Source organism: Coturnix japonica, unplaced genomic scaffold (assembly GCF_054131305.1).
Source record: "Coturnix japonica strain WE unplaced genomic scaffold, WE-NBRP24 Scf040, whole genome shotgun sequence".
In the NCBI taxonomy this organism is placed as follows: domain Eukaryota; kingdom Metazoa; phylum Chordata; class Aves; order Galliformes; family Phasianidae; genus Coturnix; species Coturnix japonica.
Window position 1 is genome coordinate 1628049 of NW_028188943.1, and position 11482 is coordinate 1639530.

The following is an 11482-nucleotide window of genomic DNA, read 5'->3' on the forward strand; positions in this document are numbered from 1 at the left end:
TGCTTGTTGTTTTCAGCATAAAGTGTTTAGATTACTTATATTCCCCTCACTAGTGTTGCTGGGAGCAGCAGTCAAAACCCAAAACCTGGTTTGGGGTGGAATATGCCACTGCTGTTTCTTCAGTATGACTTTTAAATCAGTTGAGGACTGTATATAAAACTCCTTAGATGAGTTAAGAGACTGTTTCCATGCAGTACACGTGAATCTGTATGTAATGCAGGCTGCACGTGGGTGCTATAAAATTCTGCATTTCTGAAGTTGTAGTAATAAAAGGACTGTACAAGAATCACCATGGAATATATTGTTGTGGTGACCCAATCCCTAGTAAGTCTTGACTTATATTTATTGTTTTTAATACTTAAAGTATGCATATTATGTTATGGACATAACTGGATTCTAAAGCAATGATGAAATACAGCAGAAGTCGCTTTTGATAGAAAGAAAATGCATGTGATTTTAGCTAATTGCTCACCAGTTAAAGAAAAAAACAGCCTCTAGCTAATGGAATATTTATGGAAACTTGAATCTGCAAATTTGTACAACTTTATGAGTGAACTTTATATGCAAAAGAGTAAGTGTGGACAGAAGTAGGAATCCTCATATTTTGTTTAGAGATCAACTGAATAAGAGAGACAGATATCAACACTTAAGTGATCAACTTGTCCAGGGTTTTATCTTTCTTTTGAAAGTAAGAGGACTGTGAGTTTGAATGAAATTTCTTAGAGAACTGTTTATCTACCATTTAGATGTAGATGGAGTGATTCCTGGCTGCCTTATAGGGATTGCTGAAGCAGGGAAGATAGAAAGAATATAGCTGTGAATTATCTATCTCGTTCCCATGTTTCTTAAATCTAATTAGATTTTCTACTGGTGTGGAGTGGAAGGTTTGAGTAGTGCCATGGTAAAAGTGTTCTTCCAGACTGAAAACCTTTTGCTGTTAATTCTGTATAGAAATCTGAGGCACCTGATTACGTGTTCAGAGGACTTTAATTCCTTCACTAGTATCAAATACTATGTGATGTGAGGGTATGGCTAGCATATTACGACAGTTTTTCACTTAGAAGTTGCTACTTAGTGTTGTGAACTGCTATGTAATAATGATTTTAATCAATCTGAGCTACATTCCTTTTCCCTTTTTTTTGTTTGTTTGTTTGTTTTACAGTAGTTGTAAATGAGAGAAAGAAAAAGAACACTGTAGAGCAAAAGAAAATTGAACACATGAAACAAAAGTGCTCCGCGTACCGAAAGGAAGTACTAGCACTGAGGGAAAGAACTGAAATCTTGGAACATCATTTAACTGTGCTTGAAGAACAATGCAGAAGAGAAAAAAATAAAAAAGAAGATTTCAGTAAGCAGGTAACAAGCCTGCGTATTGAGCTTTCTTTTTCTGAAGAAACAGCTGATGCCCTCCGTGAACAAATTCTGCAGGGTCAAGCTTACTATCGGGAAATTGCTTCTGAACTGGATGAACAGAAATCTATAAATATGTCACTAGAAGACAAAAATGCCCAACTAACTAACAACATAGAAGTTGCCAAAGAATATATAATTGATAAAGTGTCACAAGTAAAAGAAATGCGGACCAAATTAGATGAATTATACAAATGTCACTTAGAGTTTCACGCCATCGGTACTGACTTTGTCAGTGTAAAGGATTCCTCAGACTGTGAAAAAGATGAGACAGGGACATCTCAAATTAGTTCTGCATGCATTCAGTCACAGACATCTTCCATCTCAGATCTTGTGCAGGACCTCTCCTTTAACTATAGTCTTGAAAGGATTTGGGAAGTATGCAGAAGTATTGTTGATGTTTCCTCACTAAAAAGTCAGCACATCAAAGCACTGCTTCAAGACAATGAAAACCTAAAGGCGGGACTGAATAATGCTGAAAATCATAATCGTCAACTTGTAATGAAGCTATGTGAGATTACAACTCACACTAGTCAGGAAGATGATCTTGTGAAACAGTTACATGAGCAAATAGAAAAGAAAACTCAGGAGTTTGAAGAAAAGACTGCAGAAGATCAGAGAGTGATTGCACAATTTCAGGAGGAAGTTGCCAACTGTGAGGTAAAAATAAAAGAGCTTGAATATCTCCTGGAGGCTTCCAAGACAATGGAAGACAATGTGTCAAAACTCAATGAATTACTTAAAGAAAAAGAATCTATTATTGTTAATCTGGAGACAGTTACAGCAACTCTGCAGGAGAAGTCTGCAAATGCAGACAAAAAGGTTGAAGAGTTAAGTAGCAAAGAAGCAAATCTGATTCAAGAAGTTCTGCAGCTGAAAAACAGCTTGGAGCAGATGAAACATTCTCTTCGGGAAAAGGAAAAGAGTGAAATGGAGAAAGTGCAACGTATAGAATCGTAAGTAACCACTGAGTTAACTTAGAGCCCTTTGAGAATGAACTTGAGTTAAAATAGTTAATGGGAACATCCCTTCGACTTAATGCATCTGCATGCTTATCAATGGCCAAACTACTACTTTAGGATGCTTTGGTATGCTACTTGAGTTCCAAGGGAAAACAGGAGTGTGCAAGGAAATAAAGAATAATATGGGGATTTCTGGTGGTTTTGTTGTATATCCCTCAGAATAGCATCTGAATAATTTATTGCTTCAGCATCTGATTATGAGAAGCAAGCTGAAATTCAAAAGTAATTGTTTAAATTTTGTCATTGGTCTAGATAGATTTAAGAGTCTATTTACAAATAGAAACCAACAGGCAGGGCATGGATTAAGCTGTAATTGCAGTTTCCATGAGATGTGTAACAGTAATGTTCTTTGTCTCTTTATTTTTAACATAAGGCTAGAAAATATTCTTTCTGAGAGTTCTGCCCTTGTACTGAATTTGAAAAAAGATTTGCAGAGGAAAGAAGAAGAGTATGCAGATCTAAAAGACAAACATTCTGATGCCGAGAAACAAATTCAGCAAGTACAAAGCGAGGTTTGTAGTCAACTGAGCTATTTTTTTCTGTAAGATTATGCTTGGCTTTCTGCTGTTAAAACTTCTCAAACTTTAACTATGAAGCTGGAAATTTCACACTAGTGTGGCTAGCAGCAAATCTTAGGTAAAGTTGCCATTGAAGCTCTAGAGGGGACCAGAAGTTAAAACGTGGTTTCACATAGATAATGAACAGAGGAAAGTAAAGTTGGTTGGTAGTCTGGAATAAGGTTTGTGAAGAGAATAGCTAATCTGCCTCTGGAGGGGACTTGTTATTATCTCTACGTTACTGGTGACTTGCCATTGGTATCCGTGGTAACTCCAAAGCCTAAAACCTAAGTCTTGTGAAAAAACGCTGATAACTGGGAAGAAGAATGCTATTTACTTGAAGAGAAATAGACTAATTTCCAGAGGCTCTTTAATATAAGCATGTATATTTTTTTTCTTCAATTTCAGCTTCAGTGATGTTAATAGTTAAAATTTAATTATTAAACAAGAAGATATATTAAAACCCATTTTGCAGGATCTTAGTCTGAAAGTTTATTGGGTGTGCTTGGGTTGGAAAATTGAAGCTTAAAAATGAATTCATGTCTTCCTTGGTAACCTTGCACTTGCTGTCGTTTTCCTACTCAGCACTTGTTTGTGAATTCCTCTTTATTTAACAAAGAAGTATTTGGCCAGGTTGGATTACAGAAGTCTTTTAATGAACCGTGAGCTGTGCTTACATTACAGGTGTCCACGATGCGTTCTGTGGAGGAATCCCTCAGGAACAAGATGGAAGAACTTGAAAGGATTAATAACCAGTTTAAGGATGAGCTGGATTATAAAGACTATACTATCCAACAACTTAAACAGGTATTTTTCTTGCTCTTAATTTTTATTAAATGAATGATGCAGGTTTTCCAAGCAACAGGAAAAAGGTCAAAAAAAATAAAAAAATTGGAGCAAAATGAAAGTGGCCAACTGAAATTAGCGGTAGACCATGAAAGATATTCAAATAATTAGTCACTACAGAGCACTGGCAGATTGCTTTAAATACAATAATCTGCATAGTAAATACATATGTAATACATGCATGTAACCTGATCTTGTTGAGTGACATCACGATATGTTAATTGAAATGTCTTACCATAAACTCTTTTTATCAGCTTGAGTCCTTATTTATGCTATATGAAAAACTTATTAATTCTAGGCTGTCTTAAAGATTCTGCTTGTTTCTACTGTGTATGCTTTTCTTTCAACATGAAATATAGGAGCTGGAGGAAAAGGACCATAATATTCAAAAGTGGCGTGAGGAGAGAGATCAGTTAGTTGAAGCTTTGGAAAAACAGCTCAAAACTTTGGCTTCTATTGCCATACAAAAAGAGACAGAAATAGCAGAACTGAGACAATCTGCCTTAAAGGATTCAAGCAAGGTCAGCTCTCCTTTCCTCCTACCTGATTAGCTACCCATAAATTCTGTAAAACTCCTGTACCTGCTCTTTGTATTCTGGGTGTGGTTCTGTTCTTGAACACTGTTGTATTGACATCATGTGCGACTAACCAAAAAAAGCACCAGCTTTTATTTTTGTTCTTCAGAAACAGAATTTCTGTTAATTACTAAAATTTCAAATTTTTCAGTAGTTCAGATAAGCAGATGTCAGTTTGATGCTGATGATCCTACAGTCAGACTGGACATCTGTAGCTTTTTCTGATAATTCACAACATTTCCGGATCCCAAGCTAGGCTCAATACTCAGACAGTAGTTCTGTCTCAGGTTTCTTACTTTCTTTGCTTTCTCTGAGGTAGTATCTACAATGGCATGAAAAGACAGAAGGGGACGTGGAGAGAGATTAAGGGAAGCATCAAAAAGCAGAGGGGGGATGATCTCTGGAAGTTGCATTTCTTATTTCAACATCCAGCTTTTAATCAGGATAGCCAATCTAAGCCGTAGCATAGAATTTCAGAAGCTAAACAGAAGACTAAATGAGTTGTGCTCTTTTGAGAATGTTTGGATTCACTTTCTCTGAGAAGAAAGATGTTCTCATAGCAAAACTTCCCCTACAACTGCCGACTTTCTCACAGTACCGAGGATTTGGGAACAAATAAAAGCTCGGGTTATTATATCTTAAGAGAGATGAAGGCTGAAGCACATAAGTAAAATAGAAGAATCAAAATATATTGTATTACAACTTCCCAGGCAATTCTGTGACTACTGCACTTGTAACAGTGACCGTACAAATCCGTGAAATGTTACTGTTCTTGAATAGTTAAGTGTTCTAGCCTGCAATTCTAAAACTGATGCTACTAAGTAATTGCAATACTGCTTGTGTGTGTTAATTCCTTTTGCCAATCCCACAACTCAGCAGTTTTTACTGTTTATTAGGATAATGCAACTGTGATTGAAGAGTTAAGAAAAGAACTGGCTGACAAAGATGACTTTATAAAGGAATTAAAACAACGCATTAACCACAGTAGCCCTCAGTGTTTGCCAGAAATACCTTTACTTGAAGAAAGACAGAGTAGAAGGAATGACTCTGTAAATGAAAAGGTATGATTATATTTATAGAAAGTCAGTACTTAACATCTTGTTAACCCCTTTTTGTTCTTCTGTTTTCCTAGGAGATACTGGAGCTAGAATCATTTTTCTTAGCATATAGTCCTTTAACTACATATTCAGTGATGAGTACTTGTTGGTTCTTTTTGTCTTCCACTCAAGCATGAGCTCTCATCTTCTCAAAACTATTTTATTTACTAGAACACCATCTCTCTGTGTACATTATGGAACTTTTCCATGCAGTTTTCCATGTATTCGTATGTGGATGCTGAAGATTAGGCAGAGGTTTAGCCTTTGGTGTTCTAACATAGCAGCTGTGAGCGTGCAGAGTATGGGGGGAATGGATGACAAAACGACCAGCGTTACAGATTTTGTCCCTAAATAATGTCTCGCTTTCTCTCTTTTGGAGGCAGAATACTGCCTGAGACTGTTAGTGAGACCCAGTAGGGTGTATCTGAAGATCACACAATGAATAGATGTTACTACCTTCCCACACTTGTGCTGTGTTTCAGCTTACGTGTTCATGTGGCGTCTGAGCTTGAGGTTTTACACTGTAACTTTAGAAAACTCGAGATATTTTGGAGGTCTAATGCATAGCCTAATCTTTACTCCTTTTAAATATTTACAGCCTAGGAAACAAGAAAGCAAAACTAAAACTGGAGAAAGTATTCCATTAAGATGCAAAGCTGAAGACAATTATTTGTCACGTCGATGTACTAGGAGCCTCACTTCATTAAATGAATCTGAGGTTAGTATGAAACTTCAGATCTGAAAATGTTGTGATTGTATTGCTTTTGATAAGGAATGAGTAGGAAAAGATCTCATGTTCTCTAAACGATTCCCAAGTTTTAATTTATTTATCCCTTTCAAGGTGATCAGATCACCTGTTTTTATAGCCTTTGATAGGAATAAAAGCTGTTGAAACAATTGTGTGATGAATTTTTGTCAGGTGCTGTTGAAAACTCTCCTCATGTTAATGCTTATGAAGTGGCTCATGATTAGATAAGTTACTAGGAAAAAATTCATGGAGCCACTGAAACGGGCACAGCAAATTGAACTTATTTTCTTCCTCTGCAGGATTTCTGGACATTGTTTTGTTAGCAGATGATGTTAATCATTCCTATATAAGTTTTTAATTGCTAACTTTCATAAAATGGCAGTTACATATATTTTAAAAACAAAGTATTTATTAACCAACTTAATTCTTGGAAATACAGTGGGTGGTGATACTCCATTCAGATTCTTAGCAGAGCCTGATAAAGTGGCTCTGACTACTTTTTGTCTTTCTACAATCTTCGGTAACTTTTTGAGAGGAAGAAGACTCCCCTCAAGGGGTTTGGAACTGTGTAAGTAGTAAAAGCTGCTAGTCTGTGTTTGGGACACTGGAGTTTGCTAGTTACTAGCAGCAGTAGAAGCAGCCATCTACCATTTTCTGATGTCCCCAGCAGCCTGTCTTCCATGTGTTCAACCAGCATCTGAACTCATTTTTGATATGCTAGCTGAATTCCTGCCATAGAGAAGGAGGAGTCCAGGTGATCTCAGTTCTGACTTTGTTGTTCCTGTTGAGAAAAACAGGATTGGGTGGATTGTGGACAGTAAGTGCTGCTGGGGAAATGCATACTGACATTTCCCTGTCACTTAGCTGTGCATTTGCTGCCATTTGACCATGAGCAGGTACATGATAGCCTTCAGCTTAAGTACGGTGTCATTGCTTGAATGTCTGTATTCTCTCCAGGGAAAAGATAGCAATGGAGTTCTTTAATGACTTGTACTGGGCTTGCACCTTGCCAGCTGGACCTTACTTATGTAAATAACATCTCTAGTGTAGAAGAGGAAGGGCAAATTCCCTAAGATTAAGCTGGAAGTTAATTGAACACTTGAATCAAATGCTCCATTTCCTGCCCAGTTCTGACGCCGCAGAGTTGAGATGAAGAAAATCGTGTCAGTTCTACCACCATTCTCTATTAAAATAGTGTAGTTGTCTGTGCCCTTGAGAAAAAATGACTTGTAAAGTATCAGGCTCAGTTTAACATGGAGAACTTTTTTTGTGATCATAGATTGGAAATAATTTTAAATGTAACAAGTTCTAGGAAAGAAGGGTAAAACTCTGCTGTAACTGAAATAGACTCCTTCTGTTACAAGTGTTCTTACAGCAGGAAATCGAATGCTTACATATCCTTTTCCAGATGCTTTATAGCTTTTTAATCTCATGGCTACCTTAACACTTGCACTTAAAATTCTTCTGTGCTATCAGGAGCATTTGGAAACTGTCCTCGACTCTTCTGGAGTGTCTGCAGAAAATGGCAAAACTAGTCGGTTCCCAAAACCGGAGCTGGAAATCCCACTGACACCTCTGCAACCTGATAAGACGGAGATAAAGCAGCACGGCAGCATGATACCTTTAGGAGTGAAAATGCCTAAGGCAAAAAAGAAAAGAAGTGATGACATGGATGAGGTATGACCTAGACCCAACAGAAAACAAAATATCTGATGCCTTTTTACCATTCTCATTTAAGCATTAAAAAAATGCTATTTCTACCTCAGTAAAGTAGTTGAAGAATTTAATCAATGAACTGCTTTAATGAACAAAACTAATAGCCAAGCTCAGTGATAATGGTTTAAGAGAAGGGATTTTCTCTTAACTCCATTGTGTATTTTCTTTGAAACCTGTAGACGTAAATCAGCTTTTTAGACATCATGAGATGTCTAATACTGATATCTTAATGTCCTGTTTTTATAATTGAATGCTTATTTATTATCTGATTTACAGTGGAATAGTTACCACTAGCAGATACTTCCCTACTATTAGCAAAAGTGTTTAAAGTGTTCACTTTTGTGACATCAATTGTTCTTTCCAAAAGAATCATGGCTGAAACTTGTCTTATTTTCCCAGGATTTTGTGAAAAGTGAGAACACGAAAAATACAAAATCTGTCATGGCTTTTAATTCACCCTCTGCAAGTGACGAGAAAACGGTTGGTTTTTGTTCTAGTTTTGAAGCTAGCTTGGGACTTCCTGTAATTGTGTGGTCACACGAAAGAAGCAGTGTCTTATCCTTATGTGTATACCTGAATGGGAATCTTACATGCTTATGAGCTCTTCCTTATAAATTCCATAAGCTAACCAAAGGGCAAGTCAGTCTGTCCCCAGAGCGTGTAATGGCTGTACTGTGTAATGATTTGGAGGGAAGGATATTGCACACTGAATAGTTGGGAAGAGAAGCTTTAGTGTATTATCGTGTGCTTTTGTAAGTGAAGCCCTTGTATTAAACTAAGGTTCATATCATTAATATGCATGGCAGTTATTAAAAACAGATGTTCACATGTGATAGCAGTATCCTTGGCATGGTCAGAGTATGAGTAGTAGATTTTTCCCATCTGTTGTCTTCTGTTTTGTATGTTTGTTTATTTTATGTAATTAGAACAGCTTATGTAAGAAACAACTCCACAGCTTGGGAGCTACTTTTAAAGAAACTACTGCCTTATTAAGAAACTGTAAGAAACGTATGCCTTGAAATAGCTGAGATTTTGACAACTCCCTAAAGGGTATAAAATTGTCTACATTACTTGCCGTTGTGGTATCATCAGCATAATGAACAGAGGTGTCAGTAGTAAAGCTCAAAATGTCAACTTAAAATAACGTTGAACTAAAATGAAGTTTAAACAATGCTCTTGTTTCACATGTTCACATCTCTGTTGAACAGAAATCCGGAAAAGACTACTTCCTGAGAAAGCGAGTACATGCTTCAAGACTGACTAAAAAGAAGGATGAAACACTGCAAAAAGTTGGAGATTTTATTCAAAGCTCTCCTTCTATTATACACTCTAAAGGTTGGTGTAGAATAAGTTTTATTCCATGTTTTCTAGACATTGTAGAATGGCTTGTTTCTGCTGTAGGCTATTAATGTATGTGTTCTTAGACTTGTCTGCCATGTTAAGTTGTCTTGTCCTTTGATTTATGAAGTAAATGCATTTATTCGTCTCTTCAGAGATTCATTATTACATTTGTGAAAACCTACAAGTATACAGAGAAAGTTGGTTCTGTCTTGTGCTTCTGTCAGCACGAAAGTTAGGCCTGTTGTTTAACTCCTGCTGAAGTTTCTGACTTCCAGCGACTTCTGAGCCATGATTGTCTTTCATACTCCATTTTAATGCGTGCTTTAAGCTGCCGTACCTGAAGCTATAAACTGTTTCAGCTATAGAAGCAATAAAGAGCCTCGATGAACAAATACAATTTCTGAGTATTTTCACTTAAATTTTATGTGTCGTTTATTAACCAAGTTTGTTACGAAGCTTTTTTTTGCATTCAGTGATTTAAAGACTCACAAATCCATTAAGTTGATTGGTTTATGTATCAAAACAAATTTCTTCTAGCCAAGAAGCTGATGTCAGCAGTAAGTTCTCCTAAATCAAACGAACCTGAAAGTCTCGAAGAAGGAGAGACCAAGCCAAAACGATGCAAAAGGAAGCTGTATTCCACTGTCGTTTCTGGCCCTCTAGATATACCTGCTTCTTCGGTAAGCGATTATACTGTAGTCTTGGCTTAAAATAAACTACTAAGAAGTCCAAACAGACTGGAGGTTTCATCTATTTGCAGGAGGAGGTTGAAAGTACTGAGGTATTTCTTTATTCTATCAAGTCATTCTTGTTGGTCTTCCTGCTGTTCTGTTTTAGTTTGTCCTCAAAGATCTCTGTGTTTGGCTGGCTTACAGTTTACTAAGTAGGTGATGTAGCAATCACGGAGATGTCTTCTAATTTGGAATCATAGATAATTTCAGTGTGTCGGAGTGGGATTATTCTACTACACGCTTTTCTAGAGCACAACTTAGACAGCTTTTTAGGTATGCTTAAACTATGATCTCCTGTCTAAGCCAACTTGCAAAGGATCTGATGTGCCAGTTTCATGACTCTGTCGGCAGCTATTGTGCTAAGAACATTCTTGCTCTGTTGGAACTGCATCTTTTAATTATATTAGAGTCCTTTTTCTGTTCAGCATAGTGATCATTTGCCCATACTGTAATATCCCTCTGAATTTTTTGATGATTTGACGAATGATAGGGGCAGAAACCAAAATGTTATTTTTTTTGTTAGAGGATGAAGAAGATGAGACAGTTTCTTCTCTCCCTGTAGTTCTGAGAACATGGAACTGAACCGAGAACTGAAATTCTGGGCAAGTCATAGCTACAGGGATTGAGGCTAAAAATGTTTTCTGAACGCTTCATGTTTCACAAAACAAGTATTATAATACTCTTTTGAAAACAAGTATTTCAAAATGAAAGCTGCCTTCAGGCTTTCCTCAGATGTGTGTGCTTTTTTAAGATAAACAGGATTTTGTACATTCTCCATATTTGTTCCTTGTGATTAAGCTGCATTAAAATGATCTCGGTATCCCATAGTTTTCTGAATAAAATATAATAAGCAAATTCCATTCTGAAATCCATTTAGGGGAAGAAATATGTTTGCGTGGGTCAAGAAGAGCTTGTCAGTCTTGTGTGAAAAGATGAGTAACTTTTGAAGTGTTTTCTTCAGGAATCTGAGGAACAAAAGAAGGAAAGTGATCATCTGATCATCAAGCGACGGCTGAGATCCAGAACAGCTAAAAAACCTTGAAGAAGCATGTTTGTTCCCCTTTCTCAGGACATACTTTTATCGTATTATTAAAACTGGTTGTTAATAAACAGTAACAGTTACTGCGTTGTGTTCTTAAATTTGTATATAGGTGTACAGTGTCTCTCTGACAGTTTCAAACTGACTCCATTGAGGCTGAAATAAATACAAGCTTTCTAAAACTGGGTTTGGATTTTATTGTGGTTAAGGGTTTATTTATTTTTGTCTTGCCTCCCCTGTATAGGAACAGTATCTCTAGGACTGATTGCTATTTACCCATTGTGCAGTAATAACTGTACTTGTTCAGGATGGCCTGGCTTGCTTTTTTCACGTGACTGGTGTACTTAGCAGAACTCTGGCAGAGAGAAGAGCATGAATGCACATTAATATTTATGTATTC

At 36.8% G+C, this 11482-nt stretch overlaps 2 protein-coding genes across 2 annotated transcripts; both read left to right on the forward strand.

The window, feature by feature from the left end:
• Positions 1 to 1157: 1157 nt before the first annotated feature.
• LOC146752938 (kinesin-like protein KIF20B) lies at positions 1158 to 3012 on the forward strand. Its single transcript, XM_085531130.1, has 2 exons — positions 1158 to 2366; positions 2806 to 3012. The coding sequence occupies exons 1-2, from the start codon at positions 1219 to 1221 to the stop codon at positions 2975 to 2977; spliced, it is 1320 nt and encodes a 439-aa protein (XP_085387256.1). The 5' UTR covers positions 1158 to 1218; the 3' UTR covers positions 2978 to 3012.
• Positions 3013 to 3676: 664 nt separating this feature from the next.
• LOC146752939 (uncharacterized) lies at positions 3677 to 10037 on the forward strand. The gene is made up of 8 exons (XM_085531131.1): positions 3677 to 3796; positions 4195 to 4356; positions 5307 to 5471; positions 6106 to 6225; positions 7732 to 7932; positions 8371 to 8451; positions 9180 to 9306; positions 9850 to 10037. Exons 1-8 carry the CDS (start codon positions 3683 to 3685, stop codon positions 10020 to 10022), a joined length of 1143 nt encoding a protein of 380 aa, XP_085387257.1. The 5' UTR covers positions 3677 to 3682; the 3' UTR covers positions 10023 to 10037.
• Positions 10038 to 11482: the final 1445 nt, after the last annotated feature.